This window comes from Petromyzon marinus, chromosome 32 (genome assembly GCF_048934315.1).
Source record: "Petromyzon marinus isolate PM22_M1 ecotype Great Lakes invasive population chromosome 32, UKy_Petmar_22M1.pri1.0, whole genome shotgun sequence".
Lineage (NCBI taxonomy): Eukaryota > Metazoa > Chordata > Hyperoartia > Petromyzontiformes > Petromyzontidae > Petromyzon > Petromyzon marinus.
Genome location: NC_133698.1, coordinates 1914092 through 1934889, shown reverse-complemented (window position 1 = coordinate 1934889; position 20798 = coordinate 1914092). Strand labels below are relative to the sequence as shown.

Genomic DNA, 20798 nt, shown 5'->3' with positions numbered 1-20798 from the left:
ATGTGCTCGGAATAGCTTCCGATTGTCATGCGGCTGAAGGAGAAAAGACGTTTAAATTAGCGCACATCACCTGCGCAGACACGCGAATGGGACACGTGGACGACGCGCAACGAGTACACGGCACGGAGGCTGGACACGTGCGCGAAGAAGCGGGCAGCGGCGCAGGATGGGAAGAAGCACACACGGATGATCGCGCGGATTGATAAGCAGAAGAGTGTGGGCTCGGCAGGCAGCCTTGCTGTCTAAGGGGTCATGGCCGGTGGGGTCGAGACCTACAACGGAGTGGCAGCTCAAGGAGGAGGAGGAGAGACCGCGCGGAGATGGAGTGACGAAATCAGCTTCGTGCGCCAAAGTTGCATCGCGTTTCCGTGAGAGCTGGCGACGTATTAGGGATGCCTTCATCCAGCAGTGGGTTGATCATGGCCGACGATGTGCGTGCGTGCATGTGGACACCCTTGCAGACGAAGAAGTTCCGTCTCAATCCGGGACGATGCTGCCGCTGATGCTGCTGGCGGTAGCACGCGCCGGGAGATGTCGCTGTGACCTCCGTCGCGTTATCTCTCGACCTCCTGACCTTGTCGCTCAGGTGTTCGCTAAGGGTCTTCCCTCGCGAGTCGAGGCGGAGACGGCGGCCTCTGATTGATGCGCCGAGGAGGAGGAGGCTGCTTGACCCCCACCATTCCTCCTCCTCCTCCGTCTCGCTGCGAACCAGCAGCGAGCTCAGGCTTGGGGGGGCGGGTGTGGGCAGGGATGGAGCCGCGGATGGGAGATGGAGCGGGAGATGGGGGGTGGATAGTGGTGGTGGGGGGGGGGGACCTGGCGCGCACTGCAGTGAGAGCAGCGGCAGAAGGGCTCCGTGCGCGGGAGAGAGCCGGGAGAGGCTGCGAGAGTGTGGAAGAGGAGAGCGGGCGGGGGACGAGGTGCGAGGAGAAGAGGGGAGAGCGGCACGGATAGAGAAGGGAGGGAGGGGAGAGAGAGGAAGAGGGAGGGGAGAGAGAGAGAGCGGGGCGATTCGCTTGGCGTGTTGCCAGTCTGACTGGTGTGGGAAGGCAAAATGGTGAAGGTGGTTTAACTGGCTCGGAGGGCGACTGCGCTGCTGTGTTCTCGGGAATTTATTTATTTTTATTGTGCACATCAAATATTAAAACAAGAAGAAAACATCCCATTGTTTTTTACGCGAGCCTCCTCGCATTGCAGTAACAAGTCGCGTTAGCGCGGCTGTAATTATGCGGCGCCTTATTTCACATCCGTCCAGCCAGCGGCGGCAGCAGCGCAGCGCCACCGCCGCCGCCGCATGCAGCGAGGGGGAGACGCGGGGGAGACGCGGCCTAGGGACTGAGTGAAGCTGCCCAAGCAAGGGGGGGAGGGCTGGCTCGAGTCGCTCTGTGTGGCAGAGGAAGGCACACACACCACGCACACACGTGCGCGCGCGAACACACCACGCACACACGTGCGCGCGCACATACACACGCCGACACGGGCACACACACACACATTAAGGGTACCTGCCGGTGGAATCTAATCAAGATCACAGTCACACACACGTGTAACACGCTGGCACACACGCCGCTACAGACACGAGCACCCACAGGCACGCAGACTCGTACACGCGTGCGCACACGGGAAGGGAAGTAGGGAAGAGGAGGCGGAATAATAGGATAGGAAGAGAAGGAGGAGAGAGAAGACTGGAGCCTCCGGGAAGGACGCGGTGGCACGGAGGCCCCCGCCAGCTCCCGGGAGAGACGGGCGGATGGACGCGCGACTCCCCGGAGCCGGGCTTCTGCTGTTCCTGCTCACGCTGCCAGAGTCACTGCCCGACCTGCAGGGTGCGTACATCCCACGCTCTCTCCTTCCCTCCTTCCCTCCACTCGCTCGCTCACTCTCCATCCTTCGCTCTCCCCATCCCTTCCCTGTCCGCACGTGGCGGCAGCAGCCAGGATGAAGGCGCACACGAGAGAGAGAGCGCGCTGCCCCATCTCGCTGCGCCAAGAGAAGTGCACCTTGTGCAGATGAAGGGTGACGTCACCGTGCCGCAGTCATGTGTTGGCTGTGCTGTACAGTACTTTGATGGGGGCAACGTTTTGTTCGAGAGTGGAATTTATTGCACCGACAAGTCCGGAAGAAGGGCAGCCCCCCCTCGTCACCGATGTCCACCCTCCATCCGCACCCTCCCCGGCACCCCGCGTCGCCGCCACCGCCACGCGCAGTGCGATTTTATTCCGCACCACGATGCCAGTTGCGTGTCCAAGGAGCGAGAGTGCCGACGTCGCGGTCTGCTGCTGCCCACGGCGAGAGGGGCTTCCGCAGAGAGAGAGCGTGAGAGACAGAGAGCGTGAGAGAGAGCGTGAGGGAGAGAGGACGTGAGAGAGAGCGTGAGAGACAGAGCGTGAGAGAGCGTGAGAGAGAGCGTGAGAGATTGAGAGAGAGCGTGAGAGAGAGAGGACGTGAGAGAGAGCGTGAGAGAGAGGACGTGAGAGAGATTGAGAGAGAGATTGAGAGAGAGCGTGAGAGAGAGAGAGCGTGAGAGAGAGGACGTGAGAGAGAGAGCGTGAGAGAGAGCGTGAGAGAGAGGACGTGAGAGAGAGCGTGAGAGAGAGAGAGCGAGTGAGAGATTGAGAGAGATTGAGAGAGAGCGTGAGAGAGAGCGTGAGAGAGAGAGGACGTGAGAGAGCGTGAGAGAGTGAGAGAGAGATTGAGAGAGAGCGTGAGAGAGAGGACGTGAGAGAGAGAGAGCGTGAGAGAGAGGACGTGAGAGAGAGAGAGCGTGAGAGAGAGAGAGCGAGTGAGAGATTGAGAGAGAGCGAGTGAGAGATTGAGAGAGAGATTGAGAGAGAGCGTGAGAGAGAGAGAGCGTGAGAGAGATTGAGAGAGCGTGAGAGAGAGAGAGGACGTGAGAGAGCGTGAGAGAGTGAGAGAGAGTGAGAGTGAGCGAGTGAGAGCGTGAGAGAGAGCGTGAGAGAGAGCGTGAGAGACAGCGAGTGAGAGCGTGAGAGAGAGATTGAGAGAGCGTGAGAGAGAGGACGTGAGAGAGAGCTTGAGAGAGCGTGAGAGACGGAGAGCGTGAGAGACAGAGAGCGTGAGAGACAGAGAGCGTGAGAGACAGAGAGCGTGAGAGACAGAGCGTGAGAGAGATTGAGAGAGAGCGTGAGAGTGAGAGAGATTGAGAGAGCGTGAGAGAGCGAGTTCGTGTCGTGTCGCTGTTCCTCGCCCCTGCTCCGTTGTAGGAGCGCAGGGCACAGAGTGGGGTCACTCTGCAGCCCATCGCGCGGCTTGCGGTGGGCACAGCGCATCACGGGGGGGGGGGGGGGTGCTGATGCAGTGCACGCGATCCGCCTCGCCCAGTGCACCACCGACCAGCCACCACGTGGTTCACGATCCTTGTCAACGTACGGACAGACCGCTCGTACTCGCGCTCTGAGAGAGCGGTGCGGCGTGCTGCTGACGGGGCTGAAGCCGATCGCGCCCCGCGCGGGCTCGGACGCCTGCCAGGCCGCTTCGTAGCCGCCCGTGTCCCCCACGGGGGCGGCTCACTGCCTGGCACGCTGCTAGCATGCTGCTGGCTCGCTGCTGGCTCGCTGCTAGCACACTGCTGGCGCGCTGCTGGCTCGCTGCTAGCACGCTGCTGGCTCGCTACCTGGCACGCTGCTAGCACGCTGCTGGCTCGCTACCTGGCACGCTGCTAGCACGCTGCTGGCTCGCTACCTGGCTCGCTGCTAGCACGCTGCTGGCTCGCTGCTAGCACACTGCTGGCACGCTGCTGGCTCGCTACCTGGCACGCTGCTAGCACGCTGCTGGCTCGCTACCTGGCTCGTTGCTAGCACACTGCTGGCTCGCTACCTGGCTCGCTGCTAGCACGCTGCTGGCTCGCTACCTGGCTCGCTACCTAGCTCGCTGCTAGCACGCTGCTGGCTCGCTACCTGGCTCGCTGCTAGCACGCTGCTGGCTCGCTACCTGGCTCGCTGCTAGCACGCTGCTGGCTCGCTACCTGGCTCGCTACCTAGCTCGCTGCTAGCACGCTGCTGGCTCGCTACTTGGCTCGCTGCTAGCACACTGCTGGCTCGCTGCTGGCGCGCTGTTGGCACGTTGCTGGCACGCTGCTGGCTCGCTGCTGGCGCGCTGCTGGCGCGCTGCTGGCACGTTGCTGGCTCGCTGCTGGCTCGTTGCTGGCACGCTGCTGGCTCGTTGCTGGCACGCTGCTGGCTCGCTGCTGGCTCGCTGCTGGCAAGTTGCTGGCACGCTGCTGGCTCGCTGCTGGCAAGTTGCTGGCACGCTGCTGGCTCGCTGCTGGCTCGCTGCTGGCAAGTTGCTGGCTCGCTGCTGGCACGCGCGCGGTGCCGCTTGGCCACGTGCGAGACGAGCCCAACGTGCGGTCAACTCATGCGGCGGGATAACGGAGCGTTGTTCCTGCGTCTGGGTGACACGCGTGTGTGTTACACGTGTGTGTCAGTGACGTGTGTGTCAGTGACGTGTGTGTCAGTGACGTGTGTGTGTGTGCGAGTGACACGTGTGTGTTACACGTGTGTGTGTGCACGAGTGAGGCGTGTGTGTTACGCGTGTGTGTGTGGCACGTGTGTGAGTGTCACGTGTGTGTGCGCGAGTGACGCGTGTGTGTGTGCGCGAGTGAGGCGTGTGGCACATGTGTGTGTGAGTGACACGTGTATGTTACACGTGTATGTGAGTGACACGTGTGTGTGTGTGTGCGGGCGGGCGCGAGTGGCCATGTGGGGGCGTGCGGTGATGACTGTGATTTCACGAACCCCGGCAATGCATTAATCTCGGCGCGATGCTCGGGTGAAGTCTGGGCGTTTTGTTATCGCGTTCTGCACGATTAGCTGCTGCGTGTGTGTACGGGTGTGTGTATGTGTGTGTGTGTTTGTGTATGTCTTCGCCGGTTAGATACATTTAGGCTAGCCTGCCTACGATCCATCCTGGGTTTAACCAGGCTGGATTGTGTAAGGAGCTCACAAATTCTTGAAAGATCTGGGCAAGGTCCCATCGGTGAGCTCCTCTGGCAGGCAAGGCTGCGTTGGCTGGGTCATGTAGCCCGCATGCCCATCCACCGCATGCCGAAACAGCTTTTGTTCGGCCGTATCGAGGGGGCTAAAAGGGCGCGGTACGGGCTAGAGAAGAGATGGAGTGATGTGGTACAGGAGGACGTGGAGCTGAGTGGACTTGCCGATGATTGGTACCAGCGGTGTCAAGATCGGCCTCTGTGGAGGAGGCTCGTGAAGGACGCTATTGGGCAGTTGGAGGCAGTCGCCCTCCAACAACAACGGAGGGCGGAGGAGCGACGCTCACAACAACGAGCGGAGTGCCGGGTGACTAAAGCACAGCAGGTTGGCACAGTAGGGGGCACAGGTGGTGCACCAGCCAGTCATCTCAGTCAGTCGACCCGTGGCACTTGGGTCTGCCCCGTGACCTCCTGCCCACGGGCGTTCGACACTTCACGTGGCCTCAAGGTGCACATGGCCTGGCACAAGCGTCGTGGTGACGTCACCGCCACTTAGTGGCGAATGGCGGTTGTTGTTGTGTGAGAGGAGCATTATAGAGGAGTGGTGGCGCAGTGGTTCGTGCGCTGCGCAACGGCCAACGCCAGTGACGATTTTCCGAACTGGGCTTGGGCCTCCCCTACGTCGACTTAGCCTCAAATGAGTACTATTGGAATGTTTAAACATCGCCACTGGGGAGACAAAGGTGGTCGGGCGTGGTGCTCGCTAACAGCACTTGCCTATAAAGTATGTGAAGGCTATAGGGGGAACTTTGCCTCACGGGGAGTATTTAGATACCGGTGTGTGTGGGCAGTTGTGCATTCGGTTCTGAAGGACCATTGCCCGAAACGTCGCGTATTTATACATAAATCATTACATTCTTTTTGGGGGCAGTTCTGGAATGTGTTGCGTGTGTGTGAGTGACACGTGAGTGTGTGCGTGCGTGTGTGTGATAAGTCAATCAACCCATGGCACCTGCAGGGTCTGTTCCGTGACCTCCTCCTGCCAGCGAGCCACCGACACTTAACGTGGTGGCCTCAAGGTGCACCTAGCCCGGCACAGGCGTCGTGGTGGTATTGGCCAGTTACGAATCCGGTGACCCCATTGGAATTCCAATTGCCGCTCACGGCCAACGTCAGTGACCAATGGCTGGAACCCTCCCGCTTGAGTGAGTACCTGGTGTGCGGGGGGGGGGGGGTGAACCACAACAGGAGACAAAGGCGGCCGGGCGTGGTTCTGACCACACCGCAACCTCGTGCGCCGTGGCGACCTTCACAGGTGCGTCTAACACGGAGTAGTCGTAGTGGGCTGTCGCGACCAATATCATCCATAATAGAGAGGGGGGGGTTTGGGTGCACTTGCCAACTGACAGCCAGCGAACACTATATGGGGGATCTTTGTCTTTGTGCTCGGCCGCTGCTGGGGGGGGGGCTGCTGGGGGGGGGGGGCTGCTGGGGGGGGGGCTGCTGAATGCGCAGTGCCTGCAACTCGCACGGTGTCCCATTGAAAGCGCGTGCCGCGTGCCTCACAGGGAAACTCTGCAGCGTCTTTCTCTCTGGAGCTCTCCTCGATGTTGTGTGCCGCGTTTGACCCCGAGGTGGTGGTGGTGGTATGCTGCTTGTCGGTGATTGTGAGTGATCGAGAGAGGATTGCCGCACGCCGCTCTCTGCGCGCATTACAACATCGATGATGGTGATGACGTTGAAAAGAATCCAGCCATTCTCTGCCGGGCCACCTTGCAGACGGAGTGGGCCAGCCGTGTGGCCGTCTCGAGCCCCCTTTAGTGTGGAGACCCTTCAGCCGGCAGTGGCGTGAGCAGGCAATTGCAGGGCCGCGCCTTTACCTTGTGAACGTAGTGGTGTCGACTCGTGTCGCTGCCCTTGTCTGTTTAACACGGAGGCTTTCGCGACCAATATCATCCATAATACAGGTTTATTTTGGTTAGATAGCGTAAGTATATACATATGTCGTTTAACTCGCCATCACCCGACACAGCCAATTAGTAAGGTCTGTCTTCCCGCAACCAAGATGCACTCGGCTTTCATCTCTTCTCTCCGCATTTTCTGAATCGCTGCTCGGTCGGCTTGAAGTAAGGATTTTCTGGCGTAAGGCACTACCACTAGAGTACAAAGTACGCCTCTCCATATTGCCCATACACGACTGCACCCTATAACACTGCTATCTCCATAATCTTATGAGCATGGGACCATAACGAGACGTGGGGAACAAGCCAGGCGAGATGGATGTGGTGGTACTATAATAATGCTCGGAACATCGCTGGAGGGACACCTCCGGCCCGAGATTACGTGCTGGTTAGGACGAGCCGACCTTTACAGATGGGATGTTGCGACTGTGTTTCGCCTGGGATATGGATATCGTCGGTTCCTGGCATCTTATCGCAGGCGTTTAAAACGGAACGCCGAGAGGACTCACGGCAGCCTCGTGCCACCGCCGCCGCCGCTGATGGTGCCCGGTGCTGGGACGCAGCGTCTAATGCGCTTCTGGCAACAGATAAACGCGCGGCTTCGATTTGTTCTTGCTCGTGACCGTGTGGCGGCTCTTCAAAGGCACTCGTCTTGGCGGAATGTGTGAACAAGATACACCGCATTATGCTCCCTGTGATTATTGAATGCAGTTTCATAATCGGATTTAGTCTGTGCACGCGGTCACGGACATTTGTTAAAATGGTTTGCATTCATGGTTGTACGATCCAGCGACGATGTCTTTAAACGCTCGATAGATCCACACGAACGACATTACACCCACACGCTCACGAAACTGATTTTACCTGCATCAGGTGTTTGGCCATGGTGGCGAGATGTTAACTACCTTGCCTTGTATAGAGGAGGTCGTGGGTTTGATCCCGACCCTGATGCCTGTATATTTGCAGTTTGCATGTTTCCCCATTGTCGCGTAGATTTTTCTCCGGGTCCTTTGGTTTGTCCCTCGAAATTTAAAATCAACATGTATTAGAGTACTTGGTTGGTGCACACATCTCTCTGTGTGTCTCTGTCAAATTTCACACTTAACTGCTAATTTTAGAATTTTTTGGAGATCGTAATAAATCAGGCAATGCGTTAACTGTGTGTTAGCCGACTCTCTGTGTTGCATTACATTACATTTCCAATTTTTTTTCCAAATTTTGTTTTCTCAAACTGCCTATTTCTTTCTCTAAATTTTTCCAGGCTCTCATAGGTCCATTCGCTCTTTGTCTCCCTCGGTTTCTTCGGGTGGATTTCCACACAACTCTCTCTCAAATGTACCTGTCTTGTTGGGTCTTTCATTGACATGCTAATTTCTCTGCTCCAGCAGCTGCTCCAGCAGACCCACCTCGCTCTCTGCCCCCCCCCCCCCTCTATTTAAGGCCTCAACACAGAGGCATTGGGTCTTTGTGTGTCTATGTTGTGTCTTCCTCTCTCTGTGTCTCTGTGTTGTCTTCCTCTCTCTGTGTCTCTGTGTCTCTCTCTGCTTGTGTGTCTGTCTGTGTGTCTCCGTGTCTGTGTTTTGTCTCTCAAATTTAGGTCTACCTCATGATGGTTGCTTGTGTTGTAATCGAAACGTCGTATTCTATTATTTAATTTATTTTCTTCTTACGTGACTTTACCGAAAGAACCAAAGTGTATTTGGCTGGTATGAATGCCCACGTGATGAGCCACTTCGTTGAGCTGTCATTTGTGGCCAGGTCGCTTCTGAAAAAGAGATGAATAGCTCAGTGGGCCTTTCCTGGTAAAATAAAAAGAGTTTATAGTTTAGTTTAATCTTCCACGCTGGCCAGATGTCTGTCTTACAGCAGGTGAAAGTACCCACGCTTTACCCCACCATACGCGACCTGCAGGTCGACTCACGGCGGTGTTCTCCACTCCCACCGCTGGGTGGGCGGAGGCGGCAGGGAGGGGGGGGGGTTAAAGCAGCCGGCATCGTTTCAGCCGCCTCGCCGAGAGATCGAATCGAGACGGCAACCTCTGGATTGCAAGTCCCCGGTGCGCTACCTCGGTGCGCTACCCCGGTGTGCTACCCCGGTGCGCTACCCCGGTGCCCTTCCCCCGGTGCGCTTCCCCGGTGCGCTACCCTGGTGCGCTACCCCGGTGCGCTACCCCGGTGCACTACCTCGGTGCGCTACCCCGGTGCGCTACCCCGGTGTGCTACCCCGGTGCGCTACCCCGGTGCGCTTCCCCGGTGCGCTACACCGGTGTGCTACCCCAGTGTGCTACCCCGGTGCGCTACCCCGGTGCCCTTCCCCCGGTGCGCTACCCCGGTGTGCTACCCCGGTGCGCTACCCCGGTGCCCTTCCCCCGGTGCGCTTCCCCGGTGCGCTTCCCCGGTGCGCTACCCCGGTGCGCTACCCCGGTGCCCTTCCCCGGTGCGCTACCCCGGTGCGCTACCCCGGTGCCCTTCCCCCGGTGCGCTTCCCCGGTGCGCTTCCCCGGTGCGCTACCCCGGTGCGCTACCCCGGTGTGCTACCCCGGTGCGCTACCCCGGTGCCCTTCCCCCGGTGCGCTACCCCGGTGCGCTACCCCGGTGCGCTACCCCGGTGCGCTACCCCGGTGCGCTACCACGGTGTGCTACCCCGGTGCGCTACCCCGGTGCCCTTCCCCCGGTGCGCTTCCCCGGTGCACTATCCCGGTGCGCTACCCCGCTGTGCTTCCCCGGTGTGCTACCCCGGTGCGCTACCCCGGTGCCCTTCCCCTGGTGCCCTTCCCCCGGTGCGCTACCCCGGTGCGCTACCCCGGTGCGCTACCCCGGTGTGCTACCCCAGTGCGCTACCCCGGTGTGCTACCCCGGTGCGCTACCCCGGTGCCCTTCCCCCAGTGCGCTTCCCCCGGTGCGCTACCCCGGTGCGCTACCCCGGTGCTCTTCCCCCGGTGCGCTTCTCCGGTGCGCTACCCCGGTGCGCTACCCCGGTGCCCTTCCCCCGGTGTGCTACTCCGGTGCGCTACCCCGTTTGCTGGTCATCCTCGCAGCAGCGGCGTTTGACTCGCCATCGAACAACGAGAGTCGCCGCATTTTAAATCTAGATTGAAAACTCATTTCTTTAGAACTGCTTTTTGTGTTTAGTGACCGACTTTGATAGCCAGCCAAAAGCCGCCCTTGCGAGGATGACCGGAGTTCACGTGATGATGGTTTATGCTCCTTAACGAGATCACCAAGGCATTGTGGTTTATTTGTGTCAAGCACTGTGTATGATAAGCGCGACCTTACAATGTATTCGTTTGGCAACCGAACCCAAATAAACGGAAGTCAAAATCGTAATACATTTTTTTTGGCGACTCGGTGCCACCGCGCACACGAACGCCGCGACCCGCCTGGCGCGGATCGTTCTGTTGTCACGTGTCCACGCGCAGCAGCGAGGAGGACGAATGCGCACAAGAGCTGAACAAGCGAATGCACTCCACGCTCGGGTATGGGCAGGATCATAACAAGTCTTATCCAAAGCTGCTCAAACTGCCGACACGACTGAAGTCCTTTATTTGTCATAACGGTATGCATAATGCAGTGAAACTGCTCTCTTATCGTCATTATTATTTGTGACCTACCAATATCTGCAACCAGGATCAATCGATGACAATCCTATTACCTGCAGATGTTTAACAGACGAGAAGCGTTGCACCGTTAATTCCTCCTGTTTGATAATACTTCTCTTGTCCGCATGCATCTGTGCAGATTGATTTTTTTTTTGCGGTTAAGCCATAGTCCCCACATACCGCTCGTATCAATGCGGATAAGAGGAGCGGCCACCCACTACTCTGTAGAGTAACTTTGGTATAAACGCTTGTTACAATATGAACAGGGCATTGAAAACGCGTACTATTTTATATACTATTTACAAAGTGTTTTCACAAATCCACACTGAGAAACACGATGATTGACAGAGGGGTGGAAATTATTTGTTCAATATTCTTGGTTCTTTTGGTAGAGTCAAGTAGAAGGGAAACAATAAAATAATAAATATATGTATATAAAACAATACAATTATCACGACGTTTCGACTGCAACACAAGCGATCATCATCAGGTGTGAAAACCACAGCAAGAAAATTTGAAAAACGTGGCGGTTATTTTAACGTTAGCACCACGGAGAGCGATTTGACAGTTTGTTCAGATGGACGAGTCCATCTATGTTCGGAAAAGAGGAGGGGGGAGACGAAAATAATGGATGTGGTCTGAAAGCCACCGTAAGCGTGAACAATCAATTAAGACCCGAAATGGTTTATCAAATCCTTCCAATGATTGCTAGGCCAGAATCCATCTTCTCGGTTGAAATTGTCTATGTGTTTGTATATGTGGATAGCCTCATGAACGAATCTGTTATGGTAGCCAGATGGCTTGCAAAGAACCTCTCTCTTGGAGAAGTCAATGGCATGTGAGCCTACTGAATTATAACAGTGATCTGCCACGGCCGAGGTGTTGGTCCTACCGTGTTTTAGGTCTGCTTTGTGTTCACGAATGCGGTCCGAGACCAAATGACATGTCTCGGACCGCATTATTTACTACGAAATTTACCCAAGATTGTCAGTGTATAATGCGAGTTACGTCATTCCACTCAACCAGCTCCCCTCATTAATAATCATGAACAGGTGGGATCTCCCACATGGACCGCCCCGTCATTAATAATCATGAGCGGGTGACGTCGCTCCGCTTGAAGAAGGTGGAGCGGAAACGAAAATTTGCTTTTACTTTTACCTTTCTTTATGGAAAGTAAAGATAATAAAGAAATCAACGCAGCAACGAATTTAACGGCTGTGTGTGTGTCCCGTGCGTGACGTCCCTCCACATCAGCCCCCTCCGTCATTAACAATAATGAGCAGGTGACGTCACTCCACATGGAACACCCGCCCTCATTAATAATCATGAGCGGATAACGTCATTCCACATGGAGCCCCCCCCTCATCAATAATCATGAGCTGATGATGTCACTCATGTGGACCCCGCCCCCACCCCCTCATTAATAATCATGAGCGGTAATAAAAAATATAGTTCACACAAATGTAAATAATTTCAAGTTAAATAAACTGCCAGTACGCTCACCGAGGTTAAGAACCAGGCTACAGTCTACATTATAGACTGCCAGTACACTCACTCAGATAAGAACGAGGCTACAGTCTACGTGAGTGGTTTTTATTTTTTGTTAACCTTATTTTTATTATTATTTTTCTATCTACGTGACTTTACCGAAATAACCAAATAACATGAATTCCTGCAGTCACGAAAGTTTAAGTAAAAATGTAATCATGAGCGGGTTATTATTTTCGATTGAATATTTCAGATTAACTGCAATACACCCATCCCTGGACGGGCTATCGGCTAGTAATATAATGTTTATGCGAGAGCCGGGGGCTTATGGCACCCGGGGTTCCCACCTTAAGGTTCATATGCCAAAGGATTTTGTACATGCTGCACCTTGATCATTTTTTTACCAGATGTCCCGTAGAGTAGTGAGTTGCAATTATGGAGCCATGTCGATACTTTGCTACATACGTCACAACTCAATATTGTGACGTATGGCTACATCACAACTCAATATTGGCCCAATGTGTCGTAGAGCCCTGATATGAAAATTCCAGGACCTGACTATATTTTTCACGTGGTGATTAAACAACATTCTGGTGCCGAGGCTCTTTAGATGAGTAGACAACGGAATCCTGGAGTCTGCGACCTCCACACCTGATCCCCCCTACGCATGTTTTCACCTGAAAACATGCGTAGGAGCCTGAGTGCCAACCAGCAGACCCTCCGATTTTTATGGATGAAGCAGCATTTTGTTTCGTTCAAGCCACACGTGCACCGCTCGCGTGCAATCTTCAAGGTTACCGAGGCTCTCCATACCTAACTTTGACTTCACTGTGGTGTACAATTGTGGCCATGCAACACAAACTATGGACCATATATAGACCCATAGAGACCCATAGAGACACGGTTAATACCTCGGTGGGCTTTGCCTGGAAGGATGGGAATGGTTTAGTGTTTTATTTGTTTGTGTTTGGGTGATTTGTTGACCCTTCTTGTACTTTACACTCCTATCACGTGTTGTTGTGTTGTGTTGTTGTGATGTTCTTACCCCGTGTCCCGACTGGACATCTGTGAAAAAGAGCTTTATAGCTCATCGGATTTCTCCTGTATAAATACTGATTGTGATTCTGACATAGAGCTCCATAGGGATTCATAGAGACATACAGAGAGACCCATCGAGACCCATCGCGGCCCACCGAGACAAAATCTAGACACAGAAACATAGAGACTTATAGACGCATAGAGACCCATAGAGACACACAGAGACCCATCATAGGGACCCATAGAGACCCATAGAGACACACAGAGACCCATCATAGGGACCCATAGAGACCCATAGAGACACACAGACACCCATCATAGGGACCCATAGAGACCCATAGAGACACACAGACACCCATCATAGGGACCCATAGAGACCCATAGAGACACACAGACACCCATCATAGGGACCCATAGAGACCCATAGAGACACACAGACACCCATCATAGGGACCCATAGAGACCCATAGAGACACACAGACACCCATCATAGGGACCCATAGAGACCCATAGAGACCCATAGAGACACACAGACACCCATCATAGGGACCCATAGAGACCCATAGAGACACACAGAGACCCATCATAGGGACCCATAGAGACCCATAGAGACACACAGACACCCATCATAGGGACCCATAGAGACCCATAGAGACACACAGAGACCCATCATAGGGACCCATAGAGACCCATAGAGACACACAGAGACCCATCATAGGGACCCATAGAGACCCATAGAGACACACAGAGACCCATCATAGGGACCCATAGAGACCCATAGAGACACACAGAGACCCATCATAGGGACCCATAGAGACCCATAGAGACACACAGACACCCATCATAGGGACCCATAGAGACCCATAGAGACACACAGAGACCCATCATAGGGACCCATAGAGACCCATAGAGACACGGCGCCAGCTCTGAGCTCGGCAGTCGCGCGGCACTGCATGGCGTGCGTGCTGGCGCCACGTGTGCCCTCGGGGCACCATCGCTCGCTGGATGGCGGCTGTAGCCTCTCTGTCTGTCTTGGTGGGCAGTAGGAGGAGGAGTCTGCTCTCTGCCCTCCTAGACGAGCCTAGGTGCTGCTTAAGACGCCGATATTCCGTCGATTCTCCTACGGAGCTTTTGGGTGCTTTGTGTACGATCGGAGGTTTGGCATAGTTACTGCCGACAATAAAACACGCATTGCCAATCGGCTATGGACGAAGCAATAGTTGTTTTATTGACTTACCGCGTGGGTTGTCGCAGCCAATATGTCTACTGGTTTTTCATAATAAAGGTTTTTGGGTTAGATCGCGTTATTTATAAATGTGTCGTAACCCTCCACCACCCGACACGGCCAATCAGCAAAAAAGTGTCACGTTGACAAAAGACAAATAATTCACTACTTTAGCCCACCGGTGTGTTGAAGAGTGAATCCACAACATTTACAGTTTGAGTACGACGTTTCGCTGGTAAATACATCCAGCATCATCGGGCAATTCACCAGAATGGCGAATTAACCCAAAAACCTTTATTATGAATAATATTGGTCGCGCAAGCCTACGTGTTAAACTGATGTCTACTGTTTGTATTCATATGTGCTGCATGACAACACATGAGTTGGTAAACGGTATTGTAGTTGGTATTGAACAGATGGAGTGTTCTTACCAATGGCATCTGGTTATTTGGCATTGAACAGTTGGAGTGTTCTTGCCAATGGCATCTGGTTATTTGGTATTGAACAGTTGGAGTGTTCTTGCCAATGGCATCTGGTTATTTGGTATTGAACAGATGGAGTGTTCTTGCCAATGGCTTCTGGTTATTTGGTATTGAACAGTTGGAGTGTTTTTGCCAATTCCATCTGGTTATATGGTATTGAACAGATGGAGTGTTCTTGCCAATGGCATCTGGTTATTTGGTATTGAACACATGGAGTGTTCTTGCCAATTCCATCTGGTTATTTGGCATTGAACAGTTGGAGTGTTCTTGCCAATGGCTTCTGGTTATTTGGTATTGAACAGTTGGAGTGTTTTTGCCAATTCCATCTGGTTATATGGTATTGAACAGATGGAGTGTTCTTGCCAATGGCATCTGGTTATTTGGTATTGAACACATGGAGTGTTCTTGCCAATTCCATCTGGTTATTTGGCATTGAACAGATGGAGTGTTCTTGCCAATGGCATCTGGTTATTTGGTATTGAACACATGGAGTGTTCTTGCCAATGGCATCTGGTTATTTGGTATTGAACAGATGGCGTGTTCTTGCCAATGGCATCTGGTTATTTGGCATTGAACACATGGAGTGTTCTTGCCAAAGGCATCTGGTTATTTGGTATTGAACAGATGGAGTATTCTTGCCAATGGCATCTGGTTATTTGGTATTGAACAGATGGAGTGTTCTTGCCAATGGCATCTGGTTATTTGGTATTGAACAGACGGAGTGTTCTTGCCAAAGGCATCTGGTTATTTGGTATTAAACAGGTGAGTGTTCTTGCCAATGGCATCTGGTTATTTGGTATTGAACAGTTGGAGTGTTCTTGCCAATGGCTTCTGGTTATTTGGTATTGAACAGTTGGGGTGTTCTTGCCAATGGCATCTGGTTATTTGGTATTGAACAGTTGGAGTGTTCTTGCCAATGGCATCTGGTTATTTGGTATTGAACAGTTGGAGTGTTCTTTCCAATGGCATCTGGTTATTTGGCATTGAACAGATGGAGTGTTCTTGCCAATTGCATCTGGTTATTTGGTATTGAACAGTTGGAGTGTTCTTGACAATTGCATCTGGTTATTTAGTTATTTGGTTATTTGGTATTGAACACATGGAGTGTTCTTGCCAAAGGCATCTTGTTAGCCAACAGCATTCTCTTATTCGAGGCAGAATCTGCTGATAACACCAAGAATGTCAGGCCGCGTGTCGGAGCTTTGCTTTGCTTGCTCAAACAAATGCGCAACTCGACAATATTGGCCTTGTAAGCTTTGATCGATCAGCTGATGGACGAAAAGGTTAACGTCATTTGTTATGTATTTCTGCGTTTATATGTTTTTATACTCAATCCCTCGCAAAAAAGTGAATTTGGTTTGAAAACACGCAGCATTGGCTGGGGATGATTGCATCACTTTATTAATCAATGCATATGAAATACATACTGAGTCTGAAATAAACTATATTTTTTATTTTACTAGGTAAGGCCCACTGAGCTATTTGCTATTTTTAAGAAGCGACCTGGCTACAAATTTATTGCTCAACGGAGAAGCTTGTCATCACGTGGAAATGTATAGCAACAGCCAAAGACTCTAAATGCACGTCAATTCGAAATGTGGATGGAAAAACCAGAGGACCCAGAGAAAAATCCAAGCGACCACGAGGAGAGAGAGAGACACGCAAACTCCAAATATAGAGCAGGCATTGTAAGGGTCGGGATCGAACCCACGACCCTCTGTATCCCAGGCGATGTCGTCAACTTCTCGACCAAGTCGGGTGGCTCCTGGTTGGACGCGCGTCCTCCGTCTCAGAAGCGATCGGAAGCCAGAGGTTTGTTTGCTTCAGTGCGGGCACTGTGTGACGGTGACACAAACCTCATTGCAAGAGTTTATCTCATCAACAGCCGCAGCGGGGGATGCGCGTGCTGGGTGCATTGTGGGAGGCTGGCAGTGGCTTGGCGAAACTTTCATCCTGCAGGAGATAGACTATGGCTGAGGATGACGATTGTCCAGCATTTATCTGATGAAGGGCTACGATGGCGTGAGTTGGCCACTGGGACACCCGTAGAACGCGAATGTTCACGGTAGGGTTGGGTGGCTCTTGGGTGACTGAATTTGGCAGCCTGGGGCCGTGGCTGTGATTATAGGAGCGGCGTTTAAGTCGCACCGCGTTATTCCGCAAGGACGGTGAAGATAAACCGGTGGCGCTGTCGGTGGCCGATTTGATAACAGCCCTGAGTAGTGATTACAGCTGGAGAACGAAGCTACGGGCCAGGCTGGCTGGGTCGCAGAGTCATGGGTGCGCGCATGTGCGTGGAGCCGTGTGTGTGAGTAGCCGTGTGTGCGTGAGTAGCCGTAGCGTTGTTTGTATGGGGAGCGGTGGCGCAGCACTTTGCACACCACGCCACGAACCAGGGCAGCCCGGGTTCGATTACCGCTCACGCCAACACCGGTGGCGAATATCTGAACCGGTCCTGGGCCTTCCCTAGATCGATTCAGCCTCAAAGAGTACCTGGTGCAGTGTGTAAAAACATCGCCACTGGAGAGACAAAGGCGGCCGGGCGTGTTACTGGCGACCCACCCACTCGTGTGCCATGTCAACCTTCATAGTTGCTCGCTAACTGCACTTGCCCCAACAGTCTTTTAAGGCTACACAGGGGAATGTTTTCTTTGGTGTTAGTTGGAGAGGTGTAAGTGGCTAACATCAGTGGCGAAGAGTGATTTGTATTCACTGTTGTTTCTCAACCCCCCCCCCCGCTTCCACGAACCAGCATGGTGAAGTATGGTCTAACAACCCCCCATGATCGACAAGGTGTGGGAAGGCCTTCATCCAACAGTGGATTAACAATGATCAATTATTATTGCGTAATCCCGGCGTTCTATTTTTGTCTCTACTTACCTCCAACTGATTTTTCCACACACCGCAATCATGTGTGTTGAATTTATTTTGCACCATACGTAGCCAACCGTGCTTATCAGGAAGGACAACAAACTAAACACAAAAAGCAGTTCTAAAGAAATGACTTATTAATATAGATTTACAAGTGCATAGCTCCAGTGGCTTCGTAATATCGGAAGGAAGAGCGTTCCAGACGGACACAGAAGTGCATCTGAAAGCGCGAGATGCGGTGACCGTCTTTGTTCTATGGGCAGCCAAATGCCGTGGCGAGGATGTCCGGAGTTTGCGTGATGATGGTTTATGCCTCTTGAAATCAGCGAGGTATTGTGGTTCATTTGTGGCAAGCACTTTGAGTGTAATTAGTGAGACCTTGTAATGTTTTTGTGTGTTTGGCAATCAGAAGAACAAATCAGCTCGATGAGCACCGGATGGACACGGTTGGATCTTGTACACATCACGATATGTGTCAAAGGATTTTTTTTGTAAACGCTACACCTTGTCCCGTAGAGTAGTTATCGAGCCAAGTGGATACTTTGCTACATGCCACCGTGTTGGCTACGTCACGACTCAATATTGGCTGAATGTGTCATAGAGCGCTGATAAGAAAATTCCAGGACTTGACTACATTTTGCATGTGGTGATTAAACGAAATTCTGGTGCTGAGGGTCTTTAGCTGAGTAGAAAAATAAATCCTGGAGTCTGCGACCTCCACAGCTGATCCTCCCACCGATTTGCCTGAATTAAGCAGCATTTTGTTTTGTACAAACCATACGAGCACCACTCGCGCGCAATCTGTAACGTTGACTTCACTGCGGTGTACAATTGTGTAGCATCAGCATAAAATGTCTACCACCTGTTTATAATGCAGTGTACAATGTTTGTAAACCGCGCAATAGTAATGTCCGCATGAGGTTAATACATCACTCCTTGCGCGCACTACATGACTGGGACATTACGAGCACATAGGGTTGTCTGGAATAGTGGAGAACACGTGGGCACGGCTGTGGCTCTAAGCTTGGCGACCCTCACCGTGACGGTGGAGTGCATGGCGAGTTTCACTCGCGGAGCCGGAGCGGGGAGCATGGAGCGGGGAGTATGGAGCGGGAAGCAGGAAGCGCGGAGCGGGGAGTGGGGGAGTGCGGCGCGTAAGGCCTCTCGTCCATAATCTCCACCAAATTTTTTTATCCTCATTAAAACAAAAACTAATCTGCCCTCTTTCCCAAGGTCCCGTGATGTGTGCAGAGTCTGTTTATACCGTGGCATCTTGAGACGGCACAGTCTCATTTACATTCTTCATCAATCTAGATTGGGGCCGAAACATTCCAAGTATGCCCGATGATATTGCACCCTAATTTGTTACTGTGCGGCCGAGTCCGCGGAGCTTGCCACTGTGTTCCCCGGATTAGCGGACGCTGTTCCCCCCTCGGCCGCCCCACCCCATGCATTGAAAACCAAATTTGGAGGTGTGTCTTACAATCTGGTAGCTATATTCTTGAATCCCTGCAGTCACGAAAGCTTTAAATCAAAAATTAATCTGGTAGCTGCTGTGCGTGCGTGCCCAGATTCACGGTACTCTGCATACAAGCCTTGCGGGTGCTTCTTCCTCTCTAGAGCGCCCTACAATCCGGTGTTGTTATGTAATTGCTTCACGTCTGCAGCCACTCCCGGCCCATTCCGTCGTCGTGTGTACCCTGCCAGCATTATCCTTGCAAATTCAGATTCTGTGGGATCACAAACGTCCTTATCCACAAAATAGCGCGGCGCTAATTAACAAATGTGGCGAGTCCTCCGCGTGCCAGTGTGAGCACTGCGAGTGTGACTGTCGTTTTGTCTGTCAAAATCAGCCGCGTTGTTCCTGCACAAAGCTAAAATAATGGGATGTCAAGAAACTCGACCCCGTCGTTTCGACCGCGACGCCAGCCGATGACACCGAACCGGCGACCTTCTGCCTTGCTATTGCCGTGCGCTTCGCATTCCGCCCACTGGGGCAGCGTCAGGGCCGTGCGGCCTCAAGCAGCGCTCATCCCATCGTGCGCCGTCACCACACCGTGACCGGTCTCGCCGCCGCTCTCTGTCCCCGCGATTCGCAAAGAGGGCGCCTCGTGTTGGAATAACGGCGGCGCGGTGTCACTCGCGTTGGCTGCGGCTCGAGCTCAAACTCGTAGCGCGGTGTGCTAACCACTGCGCCACCATTCCTCACGCTCGCTCGAGCCGCTGTGTTGATAGTCAAGTGAAACTGCTCGTATCCGTGATGATGAGAGTGAACTTGACTGATGAGACCCAGAAGGTCGAAACCAGTCCCGGAGTCTGCTCACTGTAACGAATGCTGCTGGGTAATACTGGTGTGTACTCTTTGGTTTTATTCGGTAAAGTCAAGTCGATAAAATAAAACAAAATAAACCAATTAAATCACGACGTTTTGGAGGCAACACAAGTTTCCGTCTTCAGGTGGAAAAGTCAACGCAGAATATCTGTGTTAGGAGCACAGTTCAGAGATGACCTTGGATTATATACAGGTTAAGGGAGGGGGGAGGAGTCAGTAAGGGGGCGTGGGTGGGGGGGATGGCTGGGATAAGCAGCCTTTTGATAGAATGCTGCGGATAACACCCACTTCTCAAAGCTCACATCAAAGGGCCCCCCGATGTGGGCTCACATCAAAGGGTCCCCCGGTGCGAACTCACATCAAAGGGCTCACATCAAAGGGCCCCTCGATGTGAGCCCACACTAAAGGGTCCCCCGGTGCGAGCTCACATCAGAGGGCTCACATCAAAGGGCCCCTCGATGTGAGCTCACATCAAAGGGCTCCCCGATGCGAGCTTTCTGTGAACGCGATCAAAGGGCACTATGATATACAACCACTGAGGAATGGCTGTACAAAAAATTGGAAGGCAGCTAACGTTTGACTTGATTTAAAACATCTTTCTAGTGATTACTCAATTTGAAACCATCCTAATGATTGAAGTTGTGTCTATGTTTGTAAATCTGGATGGCCTCGTGGACAAATCTCTGATAATAGCCTGTAGGTTTTCAGAGCACCTAGGTGTCGGAGAAGACAATGTCATGATCACCCACAGCATTGTAACAATGATCAGCTACGGCAGAATAATTCGTTCTGCCATGTTTCAAATCTGATTTGTGCTCGCGGATTCGGTCAGAGATGTCGTTTTGTCTCCCC

General features: G+C 52.9%; 1 protein-coding gene across 2 annotated transcripts in view; it reads left to right on the top strand.

Annotated features, from left to right (window-relative positions):
• The first annotated feature begins 973 nt into the window (after positions 1-973).
• IGSF9B (immunoglobulin superfamily member 9B) overlaps positions 974-20798 on the top strand; it is a 164239-nt gene continuing 144414 nt past the window's right edge. For both annotated transcript variants that reach the window (XM_032964378.2, XM_032964377.2), the window contains exon 1: positions 974-1826. In XM_032964378.2, coding sequence (XP_032820269.1) covers positions 1751-1826 — 76 coding nt within the window. In that variant the 5' untranslated portion in view covers positions 974-1750. The remainder of the gene's footprint in view (positions 1827-20798) is intronic.